This window comes from Cucurbita pepo, chromosome 17 (assembly GCF_057944985.1).
Source record: "Cucurbita pepo subsp. pepo isolate OVF chromosome 17, ASM5794498v1, whole genome shotgun sequence".
NCBI classification, from domain to species: domain Eukaryota; kingdom Viridiplantae; phylum Streptophyta; class Magnoliopsida; order Cucurbitales; family Cucurbitaceae; genus Cucurbita; species Cucurbita pepo.
Genome location: NC_141814.1, coordinates 11,114,815 through 11,142,196, shown reverse-complemented (window position 1 = coordinate 11,142,196; position 27,382 = coordinate 11,114,815). Strand labels below are relative to the sequence as shown.

Below are 27,382 nucleotides of genomic sequence, written 5' to 3'. Positions count from 1 at the left end.
CAACGTTTTAGCCAAAATTCCATTAGGGCGCTCTCAATGATTCTACAATCTTAGAACTAAAAGAATGAAATTTAAATGATAAAAAGTGTAAGATTTTGAAACTAGGAGGAGGATTTAATTAATTAAAGGAAAGAGGGAGAAAAATGCGAGGAGCCTCACCTCACCTCACCTACATAACACTACATTATAATCCTATATTATTTATATCACAAATATCACAAATTTTTACAAGTGGAACCTTCCTTACAAGCCCAAATCAAAGGCATACATACCACCTAAGAATGCTCTCTTTGGACAAATCCACGGACAGATAATGCCCAACCCCATCTAAAAACCTAATATCTATCCATCCAAATCTAGGGGAACCACCAATGAAGGGTTTCAATTTCAACAATCTGTGAGCGCAGCTGAAGGAAGCCAATGAAAAACACACTATTTGAGCATCGCCATGAAGAACGTGCCAGCAATGAATCAAATGGATAATATATACAAAAACAATGGCAAAAATTTGCACAAATATCTTCATTCAATGAGAAGATGAATGTAGTAGCAGCAGCAGACCTTGAAATTTTGTTGCTAGCTAGCTCGCTCACCTTGAAATTTATAGCCAAGTGTCCCCTAAGTACTCATTTTCATATCCATTCCATGGTTTAACTTAACACCCAGCTGCCTTTAGAAAGTTATCATATGGGCTTGAAGGTGGTAGTTGAAAGAGGTGGGGATAGTGTTGGTACTCAATTGAACAAACCCTAGGAAGGATGTCTTTAGAGGAATGCCGGTTCTTGGGAAAATCTGAGTCCACGAATGGGTTTTCGCTCTGCATTTCAATGAGATTTAAAGTTAGATTTTACAAGAAAGGGATGGTTATAACAGCATGCGAGCATGGCAGAAGTAATTGTGTGAACCCAGGTTGATATATGTTCCAAAACACGCAATAAAATCTCCATTTTCTAATGAGAATGCTTCAGTATCAATTTTTCTCTTTATCTAGAATTAAAATTGAAAGAAAAGTGGAGTATATAAGAAAGAACATACCGTATTTACACAGAAGTGAACTCGACGCCGCGAAGACTCTTCCTTTCTCTGATTGTTGCCACCATGGGTGGAAGTTTTAACTGGACGTTGCCCTTCACTTGGTTGAGAGTTGGTAAAATTTGATAAATTTTGCTGCTTTCCTTCTAAAAGGGCCTCACAGTTGCTAGCCATATCTTTGTAAGGCACATTTACCGGGAAGGAGCCTGATGTTCTTCCTACTTGATTTGATATGTTGGAAACCTGTAGCATACTCCGTTAATAGGGAAATATCCTCCGACTTAAGCTAGTGCACACCACTTGGAAGCATGTAAAAAGAAACTAAGAAATATATCCAGTATTAACTTTAGCCACAATAATAGATCTCAAGAGGCCACATCGAATAAGGGTAAGATAATAATTAAAATCAAGCCTTTTATCATCCTGTCCTTGATCCCAATAGGATAAAAATACCAACAATAATGGTGGAGCCACTCGATTCAACCACCAATTAACGAATTTCTGATTGAACTCGAGTGTTTAATCCAATGAAATGGAGGGATTATTAGGAATCACGACTCTCCACAATGGTATGATATTGTCCACGCTCAAATGGCTTTGCTTGGGGCTTCCCCAAAAGGCCTCATTCCAATGAAGATGTATTCCTTACTTATAAACCCATGATCATTCCCTAAATTAGCCAATGCAGGACTCCCTCCCAACAATCCTCAACGATCCTCCCCTCGAACAAAGTACACTATAGAGCCTCCCCTGAGGCCTATGGAGCCCTCGAACAGCGTCCTCTTAATCGAGACTCGACTCCTTCTCTGGAGTCCTTGAATAAAGTAGACCATTTGTTTGACACTTGAGTCACTTTTGACTACACCTTCGAGGCTCACAACTTCTTTGTTCGAGATTTAAGGATTCTATTGACATGGCTAAGTTAAGGGCATGACTCTAATACCTTGTTAGGAATCACGACTCTCCACAATGGTACGATATCGTTCACTTTGAGCATAAGCTGTCATGGCTTTGCTTTGGGCTTCCCCAAAAGGTCTCTCATACCAATGGAGATGTATTCCTTACTTATAAACTCATGATCATTCCGTAAATTAGCCAATGTGAGACTCACTCCCAACAATCCTCCATAGGGATGGGGTAGCAGATTATGAAAGAATGAAGTTTACATTTTTTTTCATTATATACTACACACGGTAGCCAAAGAGGTTTGTTGTCGATTTTCCTGGTCAGTAAAAAACATTCATATTTTCCCTTTCCTTTTAACTTGATCATCCTACTTTTGTAGTTCGCATCTGCACTGATTTTCAGTTGCATTTGTGGAGAACATATAAAAACTACATTTTCTTGTCTCACTTTATACAACTATATGAGCTCAACTGTATAGCGTTGTTAACTTACCAACTTCAAAAGTTCATCAGCACTCATGACAGTTGGACTTTCCAAGGGGTTCTCTATCTCAAGCTCATTCTGACTTTGAGGTTCATCACATAAGTTACCGTTATCAACCTGCCAAGTAAGCCAAAATGTAAAGTGAAGTCCACAACCCGAAAATCAGTGCAACTATTGGACAGGAAGATGAAAGAAGTGAAAGGAACCAAGTCAGATGTTTCTTCCTTCAAGGGTCCACATTTATATATTTCTCCTGGTGTGACAAATAACTGAGCTCCTAACGGACATGCATCATCTGGTAAAAAATCTTGGAGTAGTTGCTCTCTGATGGATGATAGCTCATTCTGCTTTAAAGATCACACAAATTAGTTATATTTACTAGAAATAGAAACTGACGATCTACTTTGTGGTATACTGAAATAATGCTTACTTCTGACATATTTTCGCATGTTTGCAAAATTAGGTTAGCAAATGACTTTTTAGATTGGCTTTCACTTTGATCAACTGCTGAAAGTGACTTCGCAGCATTTTCATTGTCTTCTTTTGATCCATAAACTTGTTTGGGATTGTCTTGTCCTAAATTAACAACCTGTAACTTGCAATCTTCTACCAACTTTAGAAAGGGGTCAACCTGATAGAAGTAAAAATTCATATCAATTAGAACATTATTCAATAAAGTTAAAATCTCTAACTTTCTCTGGATTCCACATTCTAGGCAGGACTAAAAAAGAAATAAATAAATAAATAATAAAAATAAATTCTGAAGTCAGATCAAGACCACACTTAGGCATCCAGAGTAGAGAGATATGAACTAAAGACTAGACACATTTGTACTACGTATGAATCAGAGTGGCAATTTTTTTTTTTTTTTTTTTTTACACCTACTGTTTCACTAGTAAGGGCAGCTTTAGCACGAGGGACAAGAGGCATGATGTTGTAAGCTTTTGATGTGAAGATGATCATCGATGTTGCCAACATAAAAAGGGATCTACGCTGTGATGGTCGCAACTGGCCTGCAATTTCGTAAAAGACTCTTTTAGTTGCAGAGTTGGCCTAATGAAGATCCACTCAAAGTGGACATATGACTGGTGATGAAAAATATCTTTCCATCCAAATACATTTGGAATGTCAATTTCATCTTTATACTTTTTCTATCTGAAGTGTTGTGGGCCAGTTAAACTCACTAGGTTACTAGCCTTTCCTCCACTCATATGTCAAGTAAATAAACTACAAAATTTTGTTTGATCCATTAAAGAAAAAATAGCTGTTTCTTTACAAAGATAAAGAAAGGGCCTTTATTTCTACAAAGATCCACATCTAGTATGACATCATTTTTATGGAGTCAGTTTTCAGGATTCCAAATGATCTAGGTTTTCAATTACGGGATCTTCAAATAAAAGGAAGAAATGATGAAAGATCTTACAACTTGACACCCCAGTGTTTACCACAATATTTCGAAGTAATGAAAAAAACTGGTACGATAATTTTATAAGAGCTTGCTCGCAAAGTTTTGACATCACAATGAGGTACTCAACCTCGCTCATGTTTGAATGGGATTATAAATTTAGCAAGATTTGAGAAACTGAACAAATGAAATAAAACATTTCGTTAGTTCTAGAATGTTCCCTACCTCCAGAAAGGGAAATGCTCCGCAAGGAAAATGCAAGTTGGTAACTTCGAATGAGCGTCTCATGCCTCGAGCGCTGTGTATAAGGAAATAGAAAATTCATATAGGTAGTTACAAAATTGTTAAGTATCAACTGGAACCGTAAAGAACTAAAGGATAAGCTGATATCTTAATGTAACATTTACTCATTAGGCTTTGTATGAGTTCACACGAATTAAGAGAACTCTAAACTTAGCTGAATTCCTAGATGTATTTAGAATATGAGAAAATAAAAATGTATATCGTGGCTTGGTTGAAGCTCAGATGACCTTAAAACTGTTAACTGAGTTCCTTTTTACTTAAAAGTCATCCGTGTTTTCTGATTTTCTGTAATAGCTCAACTTAAGAGCACTCCACAATACTCTCACGAGATGTCTAATGCCCTACATGAATGCCCCTTGGGCTTCGTAAACTCTCCCACCTACGCTAGATTGAGTTCAAAAGCCTCTTAGAGCCCTTAGCTACCAGAATGCAATCCATCAATCCAACCCCGTGGGATGAGACATCTATTATTACCTTTAATAATTAGAGGATGCACTTTTAGTAGTCTAAATCAGAAAGCAGTTGGCTGACTAGAATATGTTGGTTCTCTAAAGCTTTACATAGGGCTCAACTCAAAAAATTAATAATTCATAATTCATAACAAATATAAAATAGCATTTCATCAGAACTTTTAAGTTGTAATATACTGTGAAAACATTCGTTAAGTATCATGCTAAGCACGTATACTTTACTTGGTTTGATCATAAAGGATGTTTAATGAGGGTGTATGCACTAATTTGGAATCTTGCATTGACTCCATTGACTGAAGTTGAACATAAAAATTACATGTGGATCCAATTCCATGGTAAAATGAGGGGAGACATCAGTAAATCATCTAATGGGTAATTATTTGATTGTAAGACCTATTCATCAATCCTCAAAGTTCTCATAACCAGTTTCAGTCCACCAAGCAATGTTAGGAATCTAAGTTTGCAACTACACGAGCCTCAAATCATAAATCACCATTTTTTTATGCAATTCATCGAAAGGTTTTCAATTCTATAATTTACTTATGAATGCCCCTTTGAACTATCAAAAGGTTAGTTAGCTCGATAACAGTTCACAAAACCTATGAAATTTGTTCTTATTCACAAGAATAGTTGTCATTTCAAAAGAATTTTCTCTAGCCCTCCCACCTGAAGTTTTCTTCTCAATTTTGAGCAATCCAGTAACTATCCATTTGAAACTCATGCTTATCATGCTAAACCATTGGATCAATACCTCATGAAAACAAGTTTGGATCCTAAATTTTAAATAATAAAGATAAAAGCACATTATAATGCCACATGAACAATTATATAAGAAGCAACTGTGACACATTCTTATAAAAAACATAACTAACTGATGCAAAATAATAAATACTATCCATCAAAGTTGTAAAAAAAATCACTTTACACAATTGTAAAATATCATTCATACTTGATGCCTTTACAAGCCAAAATGTCTTTCAGAAGTAAAATATCATTATCTTTTTTTTTTTATTATTAGCTTTTATCATTAACATACCAATACACCATTAGCCATAATGATGATTGACACTGCCAGAGCTGTTATAATATTAGTCAACCCAAAATGAAGCTAACAATAGAAAAGAAATACGTTCTCTTAATTTCAGACTCCGAATATGAACTATATTACTTGATGCCTGCAGAATACTGATTCAATATATTGATTGAACAAACAACAATGAATTTACCTTAGTCCGTGCAAATAGCAACACCAGGCAGTAAGTATGAGCAATTGCTTCATAGTTTTCCGGTTTGTTTAGAGGAGAGATAGATTGTGCCCATATTGATGAGAGCAAAGTGGTAATCTGGCGGCTGCTTAGCCTAAGGAACATCGTCTGAAGATTTAATTCAACAAAATGAAAATATCAGGCAACCAAGAAACCATAATAGAAGAATCCTTACTGAAACGGTTATAAAAACCAACATACATACCTGTTCCTTTTCTGCACTTCTCAAATCTTTCTCATCAGCAACCACACTAGGTGGATACATTTTCACACTATAAGCTCGGCTGTAACCTGACTTCAGTCTATTTAGCATAGTATTATTGTTGAGCTTTGGATCATTGTCATCTAAAATTGAATCTGTAGCTAGAATTGATGGATCCTTTTTTACAGTGTAAACTCGGCTGTAACTTGACTTCAGCCTGTTCAAAATGGACTCACTTTCAACCTTTGTAACCTGTTTAATAATAGGCTTTTCAGCCACCCTCAAGATGATGTTCTCTTCTACAGAATAATGCTCAACTTTCACTTTCTGAAAAAGTGCTGCAGAAGAGGAAAACACAGAAACAGTTCTTGACAGTGTCCTTTGAATATAAGCGGGCTTTGTGGAGTGGGGAATAGAAGCATGAGGACGTGGGCAGACAGATGATGGAACAAGAACAACAGAAAATATGCGGTGGGCACCAACTCTGGTTTCATGGTCTGAGCAAACCATTGCTAGTAGTAATTGATGAAATAATGCCTCAGGAAAAGCCTGCAACACATTTGTTAAAAGCTTAGAAGACGGGAGAAGAGGGGTAAAGAAAAGGTGGTGCAGAACACATAGAGCATGTGCTCTTGCCTTATCTTGATACACCAAATTTGGTATTGATGCCACAATTTGAGCTGTACGGAAGACAGTAGAAATCAATGTTTTGGCCATCACCGGAATATTTGACAATTTTTCTAGCATTGCAGCCATCATCTCTAGAATAAGACCTGCATCTCCAACCTAGATAACATTTCAGAAAATCAGCACTACATCCATCACAAGGATGTTTGGAAGTCGAAAAGATCATAGAAATCAAATTTACTGTGGTGTGCATCTATGGCATATATGGTATGCATGCAAAAGCGAAAAGAAACTGCTGTGATCTTTATAAATGCATTATGTGTAAAAGTTAAAATGAAGGGACCTTGCCTATAAATAGGCATTTCCCTTGTTTGGAATCTGTAGTTACTGGTTTGACAGGTAACTTCAGCCTAGCTACCAACCTTTTGGTAGCTACATTGCCATGATATTAGGTACATCAAATCCCTTACCCTAAGGATACCAACTTATGGGGTGGATTATCAATAAGCATTAGTTCTTGTTGCCAAAAATAGTCATTTTTGTCTTCTGTAGCTAATTCTGAGTAGCTTTGACACCAACTTGATGTGAAAAATAATTTTCTCAAAGGCGACTTAAGGAACAAGCTCTTATGATTTACCACCAGGTTTTGAAAAGGAACTTGGATACAATAAAATATGTAGACTAAAGAAACCTCTCTATGGCCTCAAGAGAACTTGGTTCAAACTGTTTGAAAAAGATGTGACTAGTTATACATCCCTTCAGAGTTAGGTTGACTATACTATATTTTATAAACAATCTAAAAATAATAGGATCTCAATTTTGATTGTTGATGTAGATGATATTAATTTCATGTGTGATGATAGAGCAGGTCTAGTTGATCTAAAGAAAGATCTTGGGAGTTCCAAATCGAGGACTTGGGAACATTAAAATATTTCTTAGAGTTGGAATTTGCAAGATCAAATAAAAGGTATCTTTGTAAATCAAAGAAAATATGTCCTTTGTCTTATTTGAAAAACAGGAATGCTTGGCTACGAGCCCAATTTGAAATTACAAGCAACAAAAGCGGAAGAAAAGGGGAAGAAATAAAGGACAAGAAATGACACCAGAGACGTGCAGGAAGATTAATTTATTTGTCTCGTACACGTCCAAACAGTGTTCTTACTGTAAGTATGGCAAGTCAATTTATGCAGCGTCTAGATCAATTTATTTTGAACCTGCCTAAAGAATCTTAAGAGATTTAAAAGGAGCTCTTGGAAAAGGAATTTTATTTTATTAAAAAACAACAATCACTTCCAAGTAGAAGTCTATATTGATGCAGACTAAGCTAGAAATACTGTTGATAGAAATCTATCTTTAGCTACTTCCATTTGTTGGAGGAAATCTAGTTACCTGGTGTAGCAAAAAGAAAAATGTGGTGACCAAAAGTATAGCTAAAGCAAGCCTCAGCCCATAGAATTAATGAAGGAATATGGATCAAAAGAATACAAGAGGAATTGAAGTTCCCTTGACTAAGCCTATTCAAATTTATTATGACAATAATAAAACTGTCATATCTATAGCTCATATCCAGTTCTATATGTTAAAACAAAACATATTGAAGTTTTTTTAAAATTTACTAAAGAAAAGATTGATGTTGGTGCTACATGTGTCATTTATCTCCAGACAACAGAGTAAATTGCTAATGTACTAAGGGACTTTCAAAGAAGTAATTTGATAAATTGATTGATAAGCTGACTATGGAAGACATCTTTAAACCAGCTTGAGGGGGAGTGTTGGAATTTCTAGTCTTTATAATTGTGTAAATATTAGTTGTCAATATTCAGTCTTTATTATTTTCATTCTTTCCTTATATTGTAATAGGTCTTTCTCCGATATAAGAAGACCTATATGTTGAGGATTGCTGGAGTCCTACATTGGCTAATTAAAGGGAAGATTATGGGTATATAAGTAAGAGATACTATCTTCATTGGTATGAGGTCTTTTGCGGAAACCAAAAGCAAAACTATAAGAGCTTATGCTCAAAATGGACAAAATCATACCATTGTGGAAGCTCGTTGTTCCTATAAGTGGTATCAAAGTCATGCCCTTATCTTAATTTATCTATGTCAATAGAATCCTCAAGTGTCCAACAAAAAAGTTGTGAGCCTCAAAGGTGTAGTTATAGTGACTTTAAGTGTCGAACAAAGAAGTTATGAGCCTCAAAGGTATAGGCATGGTGAAGATTCATGGTAGAGCACTATTGGACTAGCAATGTGCTCTAGAGAAGAGGAGTTGCGTAGATAGTGCCATATGGATAGATATGACTCTTTAAAGGGAGACTCAATGGTATAATTTGTTCGATAGGAGGATTGTTGTCAATTGTTGGAGTCCCACGTTAACTAATTATAGGGAAGATCATGGGTATATAAGTAAGAGACACTATCTCCATTATACAAAGCCTTTTGGGAAAACAAAAGGCAAAGTCATGAGAACTTATACTCAAAGTGAAGAATATCATACCATGGTGGAGAGTCGTTGTTCTCTCACTAAATTGCACCTATTTGAATAACATACTATTACTCTCCTCAATTTAAGAGAGACTAGATGAAATATTCAGGTCTTTTGGCAGTTTGATTTTATAAGCATTTGGTCAATGTTTGCCGAACATTTTGCAAAGGTCAGCTTTCCTTTGGCGCAGTTCATAAATTTTTGCAGTATGAATCTACCCTTTTTCATCTGAACCAAAAATAGTATTAGTGACATAAAATTCCTTAAATTTCTCCTTTATTTACACTTGTCATTGGCTTCTTGATCTGCTTTGTAACATCATTGTGAAGCTGCAGATCATTTCCAGTTGTTTAAACCCCTTCTTCACGAAGAAAAGTACGCTAAGTAGCAATGAGTATCATTAAGCCAATAGTTAGTCGAGGCTGTCTTGTTAAAATTTAATTCTAATTCACGTCGACCACTTCCTTTGTGTGTCATTTGTTTTCTTACTAAATATTCCACAGGTCTCCACTTTTGTCTCTATACGGCTCCAAGTCCAATGTCCTCTCCTGCATCTTCTTTCTTCTTAAAAAATAAGGTTAAAGTTCAGTAGGAAGAGAACTGGTGTTGAACACAGTTTCTAGTTCAGGACTCTCCTGCTGTTTTAGTGTCCGATAAAAACCCACTTTTCACATGGTTTGCTTGAACCGCTGGAAAGGCCATGGAAATTCTAAGCTTTCTCTTTACTAATTGCAGTACAGTCCATGTCCTGATTCCTTCCACCTTCACCGCCAATGAACCATAAAAACTTTAGTGTTAGAAATACACACTTGGCTGCACTGATGCAGAGTTTACTTTTAGATAATGTAAGAAAATGTACCTAAGCATTTTGCGTGGCTGTCCATTTCCTTCCATTAGACAAAAATGTAAGCAAAGTAGATCACTGAATTCTTCAAATGAGGTTGTAAAACCAGGGTGAAGCTACTTGGGGCATTACTAGTCATTTAAACAACACACCCTCAGCCTTGAATAAAAGTTGCTTTCCACACGTCTACAAGTCATAATCTAACAAAAAGCTACCCACTTTTTGAAAATAAATTAAGAGTATGCACCACTTAAGTGATCTAGGAGACCAAGTAACAGTAAAATGGGGAACCTAGGCTAGGCTATAATTGGTAGTAATCTTGTTCATGGCCCTATTAATATAAATGTATATAACCTTCGATTAGGTGTAAGGACTGTGGATACTGCACATGAACTCATACTTGGCCCAGTGAACCCCTTATTCAGGAGGTCCATCCCATAATGGGGAAACTAGGTAGGGTAGCGACAAGAGAATGATTGCTTAGTGTGGATAGGCTATTTACCAATTCACTAGAGCTGATGTTGAAAACTCATTTAATAATGTCATTACCCTGTTACTGGCACCTAGGACTCAATCTACTCTTCTCTTTTGAATAACAGTGTCAGTAGAGAGTCAACCTCCTCCTTAGTTGTGCCAATGTATTTGTTCCTCTCGGCTACAATATACTTCCTCGTTTGGGGTTGCCTCATGAGTCTTGACAGTGTTATGCAGTAGTAGAAAATCTTTCTTGATATTCTAAAAGAGTTTTTTTAAGGGTTCTTGTGTCCATGCAACATTGTTTGAAGGTCATATAGGCAAAGTCTTACAAAGAAAACACAGGATGCTTCTATTTCAACTATATCACACTAATACAATTGAAGGGGAATCTAGGACATACTTTACTGGCTATATAAATCCAGCACCTTTCTTGATCCATGCAATCTTGCAAGGTGTGGGATGGGGTTTGCTAGATTCTCACAACTTTTGAGTTTTGCAGTCTATAATTACCTCATAAACCATGTCATTTATACCTTTTCCTCAAGAGGATGGTTCTTGTTAGGCATGAAAAATGTTTTTGTGCTATGCCAGGCAAAATGTTCACCTTCCTCCTTATAAGAAAATTGCTTTATTTTTAATGGCTTCCCTTTAAGATGCCATTCCATTCTCTGATTCTTATTGTATCATATCCTATTACCCAACAAGCATATGTTGGGCATCACTCATTTGACCTGTGTCCTGTTTGAACCTGTAGCAACTGATAAGATCCTGAATTAGTTATAGGTAATATTGGGGTCAATAATCTGTCCACTTTTGTTCACTCAGTCACTCTCTCTTTTTTTTTTTTTTTTTTTCCAGCCGTCCTTAATGTCATTTTGGGACTGATTGTGTAACATAGTATGTGAGTCCATCACTTGTTTCCATGTATAGCTTATGTAGCTGCCCTATTCAGTATTTTTCAATCTTAAGGATTAATGTCATGGCCTCCGTGAGATAAGTGGCCTCCGTGAGATGAAAGTCCATTAATGAATCTTAAGATTTTCTGGATTTGTCTCACTGATGATATTCCTTGCATTCACTTCGATGAATTCAGCCACTCCGCTACTTGGTTGCAGCAATTATGATATTAACTATACAGTAATTGCTCATAATTTTCAGGTATGTGTGGTCCTTCAATAGTTTGCTCACTGTAGGCCACTATCTTGTAGGAATTTCCCCTACTCTTTTTAAATTAGCTTGTAGTAGGTCCCACCATGTGAAGATGCTCGAATGTAGTTTAATCAAGAAGCTTACTCTATTTTCCTCGGTGCACACGAAGAAACTCTTGACATTTTTTTACCAAATCACAAAACTATTCAACGTTCCACCATCCATCAAATCTTGAAGCTTACTCTATTCAACGTGTGTCTTCTTGGAGCAAATCTTGAAGCAATAACTATTTGTGGATTGACTTCCTAGCCCTTGCCCATTCTGTCTCTTTCTTCCTATATCATTCAAAAAGGTATGGCTTTGTCACGATTTTCATATATTTCTTCAAGGTCTGATTCACTGCTGATGTTTATCCCAAGCCGCGCATGTCCCATGGTGGCTAGATGCTCAGCGATTATGCTGAAATCACCAGAGATTATGATGATATCTATTTCTTCCTCCATAGCTCGATTTTTCTGCTAGCCATCTCAATGAAATGCTCTTCAAGAACAACTGTAATCTTTATCAACAGTAATGAGGGAATGTTATATTGATGGGGCCTTTAAACGGGTGTTTCCTGGTACCCCATGATGTCGGTAAAGAATCTTTAGTTACCGGTTTGAAGGGAAACTTTGGCCTAACAACCGCTCTTGGGAGAACAAATGAAAGGATAATTACCTTTTTCGACAGCTCCACGAGGCAAGCATCAATTGAAGCTTGGTTTTTTTGGTTCCATTGTACAACTTCCACCCCCAGGTTAGCATCATCAAGGGAGCAATGTATACTTTTTCGAAGATGTCTCATCGTATCACTTAGTGCACCAATGATGGCCACTGATGGATGAGCATCCGAATGCTTAGCAAGGGAGGTGGCGATATTAACAATGTCAATCTGCATGGTAGGATTTTTTAAAACATTCTTGTGATCTAGGTGTTTGATGAGAATTGCAAGCATGAAGTGGGAGTTGTGTCCTGTATCAAATAAATGTATTTCATAAGAACCACTAGCACAATTATGGAAATATACGAATAAGTGGGAAGTAGTAGTTTAGATCTCAAAGGCACCGACTTTAGAAAAAAAATCAAAGGAAAATATTACCTAAATTCTCCATTATCAATTGCATATCCATTAAGACAGAAAGACTAATCCCAAGTTTTGGAGACCAAAGATTTCCGTTATCAAAATAACGGAAGAAACATTCAAAGACACGTCGCATTGTTGTAACTTCTTTAGCCAACTTAGCAAGGTTACGTAGGCAAACCCTGGACCAAAATTCTGGGTTCTGAGCGTCTTCCCTGTTAGATATGTATAAGAATGATAAGACTTGTAAAATTGACATGCAAACATAATTATGGAATACTGAGACATGGACTTACAGGGATACAACAATTTCTCCCTTCTCAGTTACTATCATCTTCCATGAACACATCCTTGTTATGTGTTCACGTTGATGGGAAACTACTGCAGTGACATCCTGAGCATCTTGCTCATCATGGCCAGAAGAACAGGCATAATTTTCAAGATCCCCATAATTATCCAAGACAACAGATATAACCTAATTCACATGGAAGATGAAAATGTTACTAAATTTTTTACAAAAGTTAATACCACCAACGGAAGAAATAACAATGAGTGTGAGGTAAAATATCTATAATAAATAAGAACTATAAGAGATAGGCATATTTATCACATGCCACAGCCATAAGGAAATTATCTAAATTGTTAATCTTGCTTCCTCATACTTATTCAATTTGACGGAGAAAAATGTCAGTTCCCACTGGTAGAAAAGCTGTAGTAACTTCAGGAATTAGAGCAAGAAAAATATAATTATGTGATAATGCAAAGCAACTCACATTGTCAAATTCTGCTGATATATTGGAAAATTCACCCATAAACCAAATCTGCAGGTTGAACGCACTCGGATAAGAAAATAATTTCCAAAATGACAAGAAAGAAAATATGGTTCTTCAAACAGAAATATTGCATAAATGAGAGAACTGGAATGCCATCTAAATGTTAAAGGGTACAAAAAAAAAGCGTACATTGGAAGAAAAAATTAGTTCAGGATAACAACTTTTTTTTTTTTTTTTTTTTTTTGAGTTTTGTTTCATATTCAGAAAAGCAATGCTTTTGGGTCTTCTCCATTCAAAGATCTTACAATCCACTCTGCTTCAATGTTCCTTCCTTTGCAGATGATACCCACCTGCACAATGTGGAACCTTGCTGCTTGAACATAGCACCAGTCAAAGGACATAGTGATGAGCCCCGGAAAGGTGGTATCAAAGGTCCATTTTCCAACCCAAAATTTCAGATTCAGCGAGTCAAAGTAGGACTCATTGCAAAGGGTCTGGTTTAGGCTTTGATTTGAAAAGTAGTTTTCCACTCCGGTCTTCAATGCATATTCATATCAGGAGGTAAGATGGAAAAACTCCTTCCTAGGTAGGCCATTACATTTGTTTTGTAAAAGAGATGTTCTGCAAATGCATTTGTTTTTTAATGAGAAACGAAGGTTCCATAGATTTATAACTACATTCTTGTTTAACCCATTTATTCTGAATCCTCTCAATTACTTCCTTTTCCCAAAACCCAAAGAAGGATCTCAGACACCTCCTCCGATCCAAAATGTCCTTTGGGTGGCTTAGGTCAGTCAAGACTATGGCCTTACAAAAGCAATGTTTGTGGGCATCATTTTAAGATCATTTTTCCACTCTATTTTCCATCATACAGAAGAAGTAGAGATTCAAAATTAGTCTACTGACTTTGAAAGACCAACACATTCAGTACGTGCATAAATATATAATACATCCAAATAAATGCAATGCTGATTACCATAGATGAGAGAGCTTGAAGGCCAGCTGAACGCATTTGTTTTTCTCTCTGTTCCTCCCCTATTTCTTGCCCTAAAAGGCAGAGTTTGGGAATCATTCCATCTAAGTTAAACATATAAGTACCATCCCTCTGCACAGGCAATAAAAGTACATAAAAATAATGAAGATTTTCAAGGAACAAGTTTAAGTTAACTCATCGCATCCTTCCAAAAATAGATTAAACAATCATAAAAAATGTAAGCATACCATACTGGAAAACCTTACTTGGTTATTAATGAAATCAAAGAGAGCTCGGCATCCTAAAATTCGCAATTCATCATGATGTGCTTGATCTAGTAGAACGTGGATGATGCCAAGCAAACTACTTGCAAATAGAGGCCTGCAATAGTTTGTTCTGATTACAACTTTCATATGCATGTAAGTATTACGTTATCAAGTCAGGAGATATAACAAATCGATAGGCATGCTTATTATCAACCAGCAAATCAATTCTCCATCTATTGCACAAGATTCCACTGAACTTGGAAGAAAAATATCTCAATTCATATTCTCATTAGCCTAAAAGGTTATTATGGTGTTTTAAAACTTCTAACAATATAAAATAATTTTACACATGAACCACAACATTTTAATAAAGAAGTGAACAGAAGATATTAATTTGAAATCCAATCACAAGGATGTACACGTAACAGATACTTGAGGCCATTAAAAATCCAAACAATTTACACAAATACATAATTTCATCCAACCTATATGTGAAAAAACATTAAAAAAATTTAGGTTAAAATAACATTTTGATGTTTGTATTTTGGGACACATTCTATTTAGTCTATGTACTTTCAATAAATATTAAAGAAGTCCTTATAGTCTATGTACTTTCAATAAATATTAAAAAAGTCCTTATTGTTAGTTCGAAGTTAGTTTCTATGGAACTTGGTAAAATAATAATAAATTTAAGAAAAGATACCATGTGAAAATATTTTTCAAAATTTATAGGAGAGAGTCAGGAAAGACTAATAGAGACTAAGTTTTTAAAAAAAAAAAAAAAGTTAGCCATAATTATTTGGACATTTGGACATTTATTAAAAGTACATGACTAAATTTGTTCATTTATAATAACCATTGTACTCTTGTCCCGCGTGACTATTAAAAAAAAAAAAAGAAAAAAAAAAAAGAAAAAAAGTTAGCCATATTTATTAAAAGTACATGACTAAATTTGGACATTTGAAAGCATGTGAATTATAATAGAAAAAGCAAAAAACTACACCATATTTTAACCAAATATTTATTTTCCATACCCAACTATTTTTAACCAGCTTGAAAATACAAATTAAAGTGAAAGATGTTAGACCCTAGAAGCTTAAAAAAATGAATGAAAGAAATGAAAGTGCTACTAAAGTGAAAATACAATTAAATTACCTTGTGTTCATTTATAATAAACATTGTACTCTTGTCCCGCCTATAACTACTACAGGCAATACCAATGTCCTAAAGATACGTCAGCCTCTATTATATAACTTGGCAAATTGGACCCAAATCCTAATGTAAGTCTGAATAGTAGAATTGGTCACTAAGTACTGTGAAAAGAAGAGTAATCAAAGTACAACCATTTGTTCATAGAGCACAGGAATTCCTAAGGACTTGTATGCAAGGTCATCTACAACAAGTATTCTGAAAAGGAAGGAATTTGTTTGTTTGAAATGAGAGAAGAGGGTTAAAATATATTTTGTATCCGAGTTGAGTTCATTTGATTGCCATGAACAAGTTCTACTTGCTTCAGAAAGTCATTGATATAACTGAGATGTACTCATGTATCAGCAGCTTGCACCACTCAACCATATCTATCTTTCCTGGTGCAAGTTCTATAGGCATCTCATAGGAAGATATTAAGGAAAGTGATATTAATATTTAAAATATTTAATTCCACTACAAAATTAAATAAGTAACTCACATTTGCGCTTTACAGGAAACCAACAGCTTTCTATAGATACATATGATGATCTTCACGGAGTGAAGTTGCCCATTCCGCAATTCCCTGTAAAATTTATGCTCAAGATAACTTGTGATCTGCAAAAAGGAAAATTAAAATTTCGTGAAAGAATAAGAATAGAGCTGTTCTAAAGGTTAACCAGGAAATTACTATGGCCCAATGCCCAAAGGACCAAGCAACGAACCTACGACAAACAGCTGAATTATGCCAAAACAAAAGAGAAAAAAGAAAACACAAGCACTGGAAAAATCCTTAACCTCTCAAGCTGGAAAATAAGCTTTAATGGGAAGAAAACATTATTAAGGTATCCACATCAATCAATCATTAATCAAAACCAGGTAAACAGTCTCTGTGTTAGGGAGCATGATCATGAAAAAACAAAAAATTCTGAATTTCAAAAATAAGTTTCCCATGGACCTTCGAACTATCAACTCCCATCATATGATTCCTCGGAGGGGAACAAAATGAGAGGGCAGAGCCCAATGCTTGATACATATCATCATAGTTCAGTACTCCGTCCCCTATGTTAATGAGAGTCCATTACCTCATTGTCAAAAACAGTTAAAGCCACATAGCACTATGCTACTATAACTTTAGAAATGTGACATGGACAAAAAAAAAGTAAATAATTCACTTTCAGAATAATCCAAAAGCACAGTTCAAAGATATTACTGAAAGTAAAATTCAGCTAAGTGACACCTTGGGAATACGAAAAGGATTTTTGGACGCATATTCACATAATTTATTAATCTGTCTGTCATTGGGTTCTTCATCCTGCCATAAAACAAAAGAGAATGATCAATTTTGGAATAGAATTCTCAGACGCTTAAATAGAATATTTAACTTGTAGGCCATTCAGGCACAAAAAATACTGACGCGCATTATAAGCTATAAGGGAAATAACAAAAATTAAACTATGAACAAAGAAAAATAAGCAGGATAGAGTTAGCTTCAAAGTAGTAAAAATGCCTATGTATGTTGTAATACCATGTACATTAATAAACATTATTGTTAGTAATTTAGTAATATTCCTCTTAGTCATACCATATTAAATAGTACAGTGTTCCTTTTAGGAATAATGGTTTGAAAGACTAAACCACCGGAGGGGGGAATAACTTATCTTTTAAACTCTTATGTCTCTTACTGTTGTCGTCTGCAATAATGTCCATCTTTGTTTGGTGTGTTCATTTTGTACCAATACAAACTATAACCTATAACTACACAGAAGGTCTTTTATAGAAGCTAAATTAGCAAATAGGAAAGGTGGTCAGACAATTCAAATCATCGTCGAAGAAAAGAAAGGGGGGAAAAACTAATAATCTGAATGGAACTTTATTGAAGTAGGAACCACCTTTACCAATCAAAGAGACTGGAACACGTTTAAATTCATTGGAAAAGGGAAAAGGAGAGAATGTTAACAGCTTTGTGAAGTTTATATGGTTGACCACAACAAAAGCCATTGTAGAGAACGATGCAAAATAAAGCTGTAATAATTTGTACTTGGATGATGAACCAATGAGAATTATTTTAAACCTTTGTACAATTTTATATCATAAAATGGTCATATATATTTCAAAGAAACGATTCTGGAACGCTCTCTTGAAGATTTTATGGGATACACGAACGTTTTCAAAATGAGAGAGATGAAACCTCCTGAAGAAGCTTTTGTTGGATGATGTAAGTGCCACATCGACTAATTTAGGGAATGATCATGGGTTTATAAACAAATAATACTCTCTCCATTGGTATGAGCCCTTTTGGGGAAGCCCAAAGCAAAGCCATGAGAGCTTATGCTCAAAGTGGACAATATCATACCATTGTGGAGAGTCGTGTTCGTCTGACATGGTATTAGAGTCATGCCCTAAAACTTAGTCGTGCCAATAGATTGGTAGACCTCAAATGTCGAACAAAGGACTCCAAAAGAAAAGGAGTCGAGCCTCCTCGAAGGCGGTAAAAAATGACTAAGACTCCAAAGGAATCGAGCCTCGATTAAGGGGAGGCGTACTTTGTTCAAGGGGAGGTGTTGGATGATGTAAGTCCCACATCGACTAATTTAGAGAATGATCATAGGTTTATAAACAAAGAATACTCTCTCCATTGGTATGAGGCCTTTTGGGGAAGCTTAAAGCAAAGCCATGAGAGCTTATGCTCAAAGTGGACAATATCATACCATTGTGGAGAGTTGTGTTCGTCTAACAGCTTTAACATGGATCTGTGGCATTCTAACATTTCATGGAATCATTTAACCTCTGGTCGAGCTCATATGTCTTAACCTTAACGGATTGTAGCGTAGATATTGTAGTTTTCTCTCTAATCTCTCGTCTAAATTGTCAAATTTGAAAGTTTATGCATGCAAAAAGTTTAGAATGTAGATTTTCGTCTCTCCCATACAAATTTCTGACTCTACCCCCCTAGCCAATCCGGTCACAATCAGATCAACCAGCCACCTGTTTATGGAACAAAACTTAAGATGCAAGGGCCAGAAGATCAATACAACAACCTGACCAAATCTAGACTAAGCTAAGCATGGATTCAACTCAGACCAAAAAATATTGCAATTTTTAAAAAAGAATAGTAGACTGAGAAAGAGATAGAACCTGAGAACGAGGAAAGATATCGGCGAGAAGCTTCTTATAGCGCTTGATGGGATGCCTCGACCTCGCACGCAAAGCAGGGCAAAAGAAACACAAAGCTTCACAAACAGGTAACATCACTTGCCCCGAAACCATTCTTATTAATCTTTCGACACTAAAAATTAGAAGAAATCCCCAACGACGCCCCTAAAATCAAACAGATACCTCCGTCCACAAACTCCGGCGGTGAAATCCTCAGCCCAAAAAATCAATCCGAAATCGATTGAAAATTTGGAAAAAAAAATAAAAAATGGAAATGAAATTCTCACCAACGGTGCTTGGGGAGGAGGACCTACGGTGGGATTCAAGTGGCCTCCGGAAATTTGTTAAAGAATTGATGTCCGGTCTGATCTCCGAGGCCTCCACCGAAAGAAAAATGGCCGAACTCAACGCCATTTTATACCGTTCTTCCTTTCCCTCCATTTTCGGCTACACGTATGCTCCCATGGTCCTGGTTTTCGCGCAATGCCATTAGCCGTTATTTTGTTATAGACAAAAACGATCTTGGAATTTATCTTTTTTTAAAATAATAATAATAATCAATTAAAAAAAAGGGCATTTCCAATTATTTACCAATATATTATTTATTTATATATCATAAAATATTAAAATTATATATACTATTTTAACTTTTATAAATCAATTACTCCCGTAAATAAAATCAAGTACGTTTTAAAAAATTTTACACATTAGATCATATTAGTAATTGTATGCCGATGTGGTGTTCGTCACAAACACTGCTAAGTTAGAGCACTGTAGCACATTTTAAGTTTAAGAACGAGGTTTAATGTCGTTTTCATACTATATTTATGCGATTAATTTAAGGGTTTCCTTCGTTCTTTCAAATAGAGCTAGGAGAAGGTTGAATCGGGCTTCTCCCGAGCTTCATTAGATTGTGGCATGCCCACGTGTGCTCAACCCACCTTAGTTCAGGTCAAGGTACCCTTTCAAACCTTATAGTTCAGTCAGACTCGACCTTACCTTGGGTTCTATATGACTCTAGTTTTGAATCTAGTAGTTTTCTATCGTTTTGGGTTTGATCCTACTGTTTAAATTTTATCACTCTCAAATTGGGATCTGTAGCTTTAGCCCTTCACGATCGTTAACATTGATAACTAAAATCTCGTAAAATTTAATATCAAACAATTACCAAATCATAACGCATCACTAACATCGGTTATAAGCGTTAAATATTATCAATCTCAGTAATTATCTTAAAAGTAGGGTTAATTTACGTTGCAATATTACTGTTTAACTTTTCGTAAATCTTTTAAAAGCCGTCATTTTTTAAATAATAAATGTATTTTTTTAAGAAATAAAAAAGTTTATAGTTTTTTTCTTTTAGTTTAATGTATTGAAAAATATATTATTATTGTTATTTTGAAAACATTAAATTATGAAAAAAATAAATAAATAATTACATAAAAAGGAAAATAAGAACCTGATAACTGATAATAAAACTGTCGTCTGATCTGATCTTGACCTCGGTAGGGGACGCATTTGGTATATGATCTCTTGCATGGCTGTTCCTCCGGAGACTGCTGCTTCATTTTCTGCTAGATTTAAGCCGATAATCCCAGCCACTCGAACAGCCGTGTTGGATCAACAATGTCAATGGTGCAATCGTTCATCATTTCCAAGGAAAAAGGTCGGATCAACAAAAACTTCATCGCAGAGAGGCGGGGAAAAAACAAGGATAGTTATTATTATTTTGTGTTCTTCATCTTCTTGCAGAGCAGAAAAGGGATTTTTATGGTGATTGGGAATTCAGTGAGGAAGAAGAAGAAGAAGAAGAAGAAGAAGAAGAAGAAACGCAATGGCGAGGACTAGGGTTCGTGAGCCATCGCGATTGTTAGCTGGTAATACATGCAGGATTCGCCTCAGTGAAATTTTCGGGAGGGCGACCCGGTCTATTTTGGGCTTTTTTCTCATGATGGGTCTTTGCAATGGCGTGCATTACCTTTTTAGGCCTTTTTCTCAACCTCGTATTAGCTCTGATACGATCGTAAGTCGCTTTTTGATTCTCTTCTCTGAAAATTTCACATCGATTCTTGAGTTTGGGCTCTGCTTTTTGGTATAACAATCTGATTCTTGAGATTTTGGTCCGATTTTTGGTATAATAATCTGATTCTTGAGATTTTGAGTCCGCTTTTTGGTATAACAATCTGATTCTTGTGATTTTGAGTCCGCTTTTTGGTATAACAATCTGATTCTTGAGATTTTGGTTCTGCTTTTTGGTAGAATAATCTGATTCTTGAGATTATGGCTCCGATCTTTGGTAGAATAATCTGATTCTTGAGATTATGGCTCTGATCTTTGGTAGAATAATCTGATTCTTGAGATTATGGCTCTGTTTTCTGGTAGAATAATATGATTTTTGGATTTTGAGTGTCTCAATAATTCACATTCCAGAGCACAGAGCAGTGAGTTGAAGGGAATGGGAAAAAATGGAAGAAAATCTTCCATTGTTATTAGAATAAATGTATCAAATGGCAATTGATCTTTTAGGCAATTCTTAGTTTCGCTATCAACCTTTCAAAACTCTTTAAGTTCTTTCAATTAGGTCCCTCACAAAAATAACTTATGTCTTATTCAATTATTAGCTTATCAACATGGTTGGACATGTGGTTTGCCCCTTTGAAGAAATGGATTTTGTTTATGGACAAATGGAGTTTTGAGGATGAATAAGTTGGATCTCGCGTGTCGGTGAATCTGTTTAGGGTCAAATTGAGAATTTCGTAGGACCGAGACGAAAATGAGAATAACTCAAACGATGAGGGACTATTATGTATATTTTGCCTTATGATTATTATTATTTGTTTTTGGGTCCTTGAGAGGCTGATAGGTTATATGTCATATGATGGTCATTAGTGTGTTCATGAGTGATTTCTTCTTTTCAATTCATTCTAATGACACTGAGAACAGGGTGCTTTTGCCCTCTTGGTCTAGGTTGAAATGCTTATGATTTTGTAATGTTCTTTGAACATGCAGGTAGGTTTGGTTGTTGGGAACTTCATAAGGAAACAACTCGATTTATCAACGCTTAAGACGCTGCGTTATATCGTTGACTTTGGTATGATATGCTATATGTTCTCGCTGGGTTTGGAGATGGATCCATACATACTCTTCAAAGCACCTACACGTGATGCTAAAGTAGCTTACGCCGGGATGATTTCGACACTGGTCTTAGCCTGTTCCATAACCCCATTTATCAGTTTTTCAAAGACAAAAGAGATCAGTTTCATCCTCTCCCTCTCAATTGTCCTCTCTAGCACAGCTTCTCCTGTGCTAACCCGTTTGATCACCCGTCTTAAAATAGGCAAGTCGGATATAGGTCGACTTGTTATTGCTGCTGGGATGCATTCTGATTTTATATCCACTCTCATTATCTGTATTGGTTATCTCTTTTGCAAATGTCAAGAGGTACGCCTCTCCACGACACGAGGTTTTCAATTAGGTTTTGTGTTATTGATACAGATGATAGTCGCAGCAAAGGTTTCGCCTGTATTTATGAACTGGGTTAATAACGAAAACCCCGAGGGTAAACCTATGAAAGGTCCTCACCTGGTTCTTGCAGTTGCTTTCATGGCCTTCCTTTGCAGCTGCCCTACTATACTCGGTTACAATCCGATTCTCAGTGCATTCTTAGCGGGAACGTTTTTACCTCGAGAAGGTCGAGTATCGAGATGGGCCATTGGCAAAATTAACTACCTGCTTAGTACCGTTTTCTATCCCATCTTCTTCTTTTGGATGGGGGCTGAATCCAAGTGGAGCGACTTTGAACCTGGACAAATAATGACATGGGTCAGGTTGATTCTTCTTTTTGTCATTGCAACCGTAGGAAAAGTTGTTGGTACTGTGATTGCTGGGGCAATTTTGGGGTTTCATTGGCCTGAATCAGTAGCACTTGGGCTGCTGTTAACCATGAAGGGCCATTTTCACATATACTTGGCCATTGCTGCGAAAACCGTAAGTACCCTTGTACAAGGCTTGTCGAAAAATTATCGATTGCGATTCAGTTTTTTTCAAATGCCCCAACCAGGGTTTCCAAATGGGTTTTGGTTTTAATTTCGTACGTACAGTGCAATAGGCTCTCTTTTCGCTCCCGGCCATCTTTTGTTCGACTGACTTCAAGGTGCCATCGTGGCTATTTGCTCACGTTCTAGGGCAGTTTCGAAAAGCTACCTTCTCTTTCTGATATCTTAATATTCCCCTGGAAAGTAGTGCTCGATCTTGAATGTCGAAGAAAGAGAACTTATAGCACTGTACATACAGGATTAAAAACGAAACCCTAAATTGGAAAGCCTGATTGGGGCATTTGAAACTTTCGTCTTGTTAAGTACTATACTGAAATGATGAACAAATGCAGGCTGGAAAGACGACGACTTCTACGAGCATTGGGATGGTAATTGCAATCTTCTTCACAATTGTGCATGCGCCAAAAGTTGTCGCACATATAATCAAAAGGGCAAGGAAACGTACACCTACGCATCGAATGGCGCTCCAATTGCTTGATCCATCAAGCGAGCTTAAGATCTTGTTATGTATACATGGACTTCAGAACACTGCAGCAGCCATTAACATCATGGAGATTTCTCGGGGGATGGCTAAACCTGGAGTTGTTGTATATCTCACAGACATGATTGAACTTACAGATGAAATAGCAGCCACATTAGTGCAGGTTGAAGGAGAGGACACCCTGACTGTAACTCACGCGGGAGTGAGACAAATGAGAGACCAAATTACTGCTGTGGTTCAGAGCTATGTAGACGAAAATGGAGACGGAATTACACTTGGAAGAATGCTAGCTCTCTCAGCATTCAATTCTATGGCTCAGGACATATGCATTTTGGCTGAGGAATTGATGGGAGCTCTTATCATACTGCCATTTCACAAGAGCCAGCGTGCTGATGGGTCTTTGAGTGAGGGCAATGCGGGTTTTCGCTACGTCAACCGCAAGGTAATAAGTTATTACTGGCAATGCTGCCATCAACTGGTGCATTTCAAGTGTAACACATACAACTACAAGGAAATTGGTTGATTATAGGATGTTTGATGCGAAGAAAGTGAAGGTTATTATAGATTTAACTTTTGAGAATTTTGCGTTTCTTACAAATCTTCTCATCAATGGCTGACACATTTCATTCAAGCAGGTTCTCAGGAATGCCCCATGCTCTGTGGGAATCCTAGTGGATCGAGGTCTTGGAACAGTAGAGAAAATTTCGAGATCGTATGCATCTCTGAATGTGGCAGTCATCTTCATCAGCGGTAAAGATGACCGAGAAGCATTAGCGTATGCAGCTCGAGTAGCAAGGCATCCTGGAGTTAAACTCTCTGTGATTAGATTCTTGGTGGATGCTGCTGCAGAGAATGCTGCAAGAAGAGCTGGGACCTACAGGATAAGTGTTGCTGAGCAGGAAGAGGAAATGAGACTAGACGATGAATGTTTTGCTACTTTTTACGAACGACACGTGGCTGGTGGGCACGTTGCTTATGTCGAAAAGCACCTTGCGAGTTCTGCGGAGACATATTCTACATTGAAATTACTGGAAGGGCAATATGCACTCATAATCGTCGGTCGAGGTGGGAAGGTGAACACGGTGTTAACTTTTGGGATGAATGACTGGCAACAATGTCCAGAACTTGGTCCTATAGGGGATGTTCTTTCGGGGTCTGAATTCTCTGTTAGGACCTCGGTTTTAGTCATCCAACAACACAATCTAAAAGGAGAACTAGATGGACTTGATGATGATTTTTCTATTATGGAGATGTCAAGAAACCGATGAGATTAGTGGCGGGATAGACATTTAGAAGCTAATTGTAGCCTTGGAATACAGTGATTTGTAGAACTCTAGCTGCTGGAAATTATAGAAAAAAAGTGTAGAAATATTGACAGAGTACATAGAATTCTGACCATTTGACTTGTTCTGTAAAACAGTGTTCTCTAACCAGTTGAAAAATAAGGCAAGTTCTCATTTTATTTGTTTGTTCTCATACTTTCAGGACTCTCCCTGCTATTTGTGCCTTGACCACTCCTTTAGGCTCAAATTCGATTAATAATTTAATTAACATAAAAACAGCTGTTCTTTGTTCCTGACTAAATTTCAAGCTTTCATTGAAAGAAAATGGAAGAATATACTGGAGCACTTATGCTCCCCCAACACAGTAGAGAAAACTAACAAAACAAAAGAGGAACCTAAAAAATGCTATAAGTTTCATTTTTGGCATTCCATTTCCGACTGGAATTTTTGGAGTTCAAGCACATATGCAAGGAATTGAAATCTTAAAATGGTCGGATAATAGAACTTTCCCTTGGTTTTCTTCAAGGCAAACTAATAGGTCCTCGAGAACCTAGAAAACGCACCCTGCATCAAGTAATTATTCACAAATGTAAAATAATGGTAATAATGTCATAATCTTTTTTACCCTTTAAATATTTGGACTAATAACTTGTATACCTAAACTTTGCATTAAAGCTTTTTTTTACTGTTAAGTTCTTAGGCTTTATTTAACAAAAACTTCAAACAATTTTAAATGAACTTGTATTAGAGACTACCTGTATCCCATATGTTATAGAGGTTAAAATAAGTGTTCTAAAATCTAGATTACATTAAATATGAACATTTAACAAGACCACACAAATTTTTATGCAAGTTTCAAGGATAATCAGTAATTTTAAATATATGAACAGAAACAAAATAAAATAGGCGTAATACCTCTTAGTGCAGAGTAAGCAGAGAACTGTATTCAGTCATAATGAAGAACAAAAACATATTCACGTCACCCAAATTGCAGAAAAAATGGTCGAGGGGGAGCGAAATCATTACCTCGAGCTCATATTTCAAAACGTCAAGCTCCTTATCCAAATCATTGATAGCCTGATTATATGCCTGCATCGGCGAGGACTGGCTAGCCGTCTGTATCTGCCCAACAATGAGATCGAAAGAATCGAACATAATGATATAAAAGAACACCAATAAGAACTTAATGGCCAATTGTAATTTAATAAAAAACAGACGATATAAAGCTAGAAAAAAATTACGGTATTCAAAAACAATCAGTAACTGCAAAGCTTTTGCCATCCTCAGGGATTTCTAGTTGAGGTTTTCTCCCCATGTGATGGAAGAAGGAGGGGTAATTACCCCTGGCTCGTCTTAAATTGAGAAAATTGTATAAACAAAAGCGAAGATTTTAAAGTTTCCATCATAAGAAGTTAGTGGCAAAATTCTTGATTTACTCCTTCCCAGGGATGTTAGCCCCCAAGAACAACTTAACAGTCTCAAACTAGCGCATGTAACAGAGAATCATGAGAATAAATCAACGCTAGTTACATTATAAAATTTAATCAGTCGTTCTCCTCCAGAGTGTAATCTGCCATTACCAAAGAGAAACATTTCCTAGCAGATATACTCAAAATTCTGTTCAATTAACCATTCATGCAATAGAACAACTAATATACAATGGAAAATTGACCTAAGTACTAACCCGAACAAGTATTCTGTACTTAAGAGGATGAGGAAGCTGGTAGGCAGCAAACAGCACATTATCATCTCTGTGAAGTTGCCTGATTATTCCACCAGAAAAACATATATAAATATACAACCACGTCAATAAACAATAACGAAGAAACTAATCAAAGTCGCCGGAACTTCCAGTTAACAGAAAACCTTACATGCGGATGATGTTTCCGATAGTATGATCCTCTCTCTCTACGATGAAAGTCGCCGCGTTCATGATCTTCGTGTCTCTCTCGTATGAAACCCTACAATGTTCAATAAAATGGACGCCCGTACGGGAAATCACAACAACGATGGTGGTGGTGTGTATATAAAGAAAGCAAAACCGATCGCCGAATGAAACTGATTATGAAAAAGGTTAAGGTTTCAAGAATTTACTTCTTGGCGCCCTCGGGGACGACGAAGCGCTCGTAACGATCGGGTACGTTCATCGTTTTTTCTTCTTCCTGAAACTGAACTTCCTCTGAAAATAGCTTTGTGAAGATGGCGACTTGGGGTATTTATACGCGCTCTGTTTCCTCAACGGCTTCCCGCTACGACGCCGTTTTGACAGTCGGAGTAATTCAATGCGCTAACGACATGTCGTTTTGGGTGGGATGGAGTCGTATCGTCTAAGTTGGTAGGGTTGAAGTAATTTTGGTGTCATTTTACTGAGAGGAGGTTGAGTTTGGAGGGACGTGTGCTCGACTTACTCGTGCGGTCTCAAATTTAGCACAGTTGATAAC

The 27,382-nt window shown here is 36.5% G+C and overlaps 3 protein-coding genes across 7 annotated transcripts; 1 reads left to right on the top strand and 2 right to left on the bottom strand.

Annotated features, from left to right (window-relative positions):
• Nucleotides 1–174: 174 nt before the first annotated feature.
• LOC111778655 (protein SEMI-ROLLED LEAF 2) lies at nt 175–20,721 on the bottom strand. Of its 4 annotated transcripts, none has more exons than XM_023658598.2 (20): nt 20,582–20,721; nt 19,105–19,591; nt 17,207–17,281; nt 16,469–16,584; nt 14,782–14,896; nt 14,519–14,647; nt 13,543–13,590; nt 13,066–13,244; nt 12,788–12,984; nt 12,368–12,660; nt 6,703–6,852; nt 6,070–6,615; nt 5,826–5,972; nt 4,052–4,124; nt 3,307–3,434; nt 2,852–3,052; nt 2,628–2,768; nt 2,431–2,538; nt 1,036–1,275; nt 175–817 (listed from the first exon to the last, which is right to left on the bottom strand). In XM_023658598.2, exons 2-20 carry the CDS (start codon nt 19,234–19,236, stop codon nt 656–658), a joined length of 3,180 nt encoding a protein of 1,059 aa, XP_023514366.1. In that variant the 5' UTR covers nt 19,237–19,591; nt 20,582–20,721; the 3' UTR covers nt 175–655. The 4 variants fall into 4 exon arrangements, with proteins under 4 accessions (XP_023514366.1, XP_023514367.1, XP_086975042.1 ...); XM_023658599.2 differs by having other exon boundaries at nt 2,628–2,765; XM_087118916.1 differs by lacking the exon at nt 20,582–20,721 and adding an exon at nt 16,925–17,028 and having other exon boundaries at nt 19,105–19,119.
• On the top strand, nt 20,648–25,120 carry LOC111778656 (cation/H(+) antiporter 28). The gene is made up of 5 exons (XM_023658604.2): nt 20,648–20,788; nt 20,875–21,145; nt 22,132–23,109; nt 23,510–24,100; nt 24,294–25,120. Exons 2-5 carry the CDS (start codon nt 20,957–20,959, stop codon nt 24,924–24,926), a joined length of 2,391 nt encoding a protein of 796 aa, XP_023514372.1. The 5' UTR covers nt 20,648–20,788; nt 20,875–20,956; the 3' UTR covers nt 24,927–25,120.
• A 91-nt stretch (nt 25,121–25,211) lies between these two features.
• On the bottom strand, nt 25,212–27,168 carry LOC111778657 (DNA-directed RNA polymerases II, IV and V subunit 11). Of its 2 annotated transcripts, none has more exons than XM_023658607.2 (5): nt 27,036–27,168; nt 26,813–26,902; nt 26,626–26,704; nt 25,968–26,057; nt 25,212–25,505 (listed from the first exon to the last, which is right to left on the bottom strand). In XM_023658607.2, the coding sequence occupies exons 1-5, from the start codon at nt 27,086–27,088 to the stop codon at nt 25,473–25,475; spliced, it is 345 nt and encodes a 114-aa protein (XP_023514375.1). In that variant the 5' UTR covers nt 27,089–27,168; the 3' UTR covers nt 25,212–25,472. The 2 variants fall into 2 exon arrangements, with proteins under 2 accessions (XP_023514375.1, XP_023514374.1); XM_023658606.2 differs by having other exon boundaries at nt 25,224–25,505; nt 25,968–26,063.
• Between the last annotated feature and the right edge of the window lie 214 nt (nt 27,169–27,382).

Bases quoted from the DNA above. Each gene is read 5' to 3' on its own strand.
- LOC111778656 (XM_023658604.2), top strand. From the start codon at position 20,957: ATGGCGAGGACTAGGGTTCGTGAGCCATCGCGATTGTTAGCTGGTAAT. The intron at 21,146-22,131 runs GTAAGTCGCTTT...TTGAACATGCAG, and splicing joins GTATTAGCTCTGATACGATC to GTAGGTTTGGTTGTTGGGAA. The intron at 23,110-23,509 runs GTAAGTACCCTT...GAACAAATGCAG, and splicing joins TGGCCATTGCTGCGAAAACC to GCTGGAAAGACGACGACTTC.
- LOC111778655 (XM_023658598.2), bottom strand. From the start codon at position 19,236: ATGGTTTCGGGGCAAGTGATGTTACCTGTTTGTGAAGCTTTGTGTTTC. The intron at 12,985-13,065 runs GTAAGTCCATGT...CATATCTAACAG, and splicing joins GGAGAAATTGTTGTATCCCT to GGAAGACGCTCAGAACCCAG. The intron at 6,853-12,367 runs GTAATTATCCTT...AATGTTATCTAG, and splicing joins TCGTGGAGCTGTCGAAAAAG to GTTGGAGATGCAGGTCTTAT.
- LOC111778657 (XM_023658606.2), bottom strand. From the start codon at position 27,088: ATGAACGTACCCGATCGTTACGAGCGCTTCGTCGTCCCCGAGGGCGCC. The intron at 26,903-27,035 runs GTAAATTCTTGA...TGAACATTGTAG, and splicing joins GTCCCCGAGGGCGCCAAGAA to GGTTTCATACGAGAGAGACA. The intron at 26,064-26,625 runs GTTAGTACTTAG...ATTGTTGGGCAG, and splicing joins AGTACAGAATACTTGTTCGG to ATACAGACGGCTAGCCAGTC.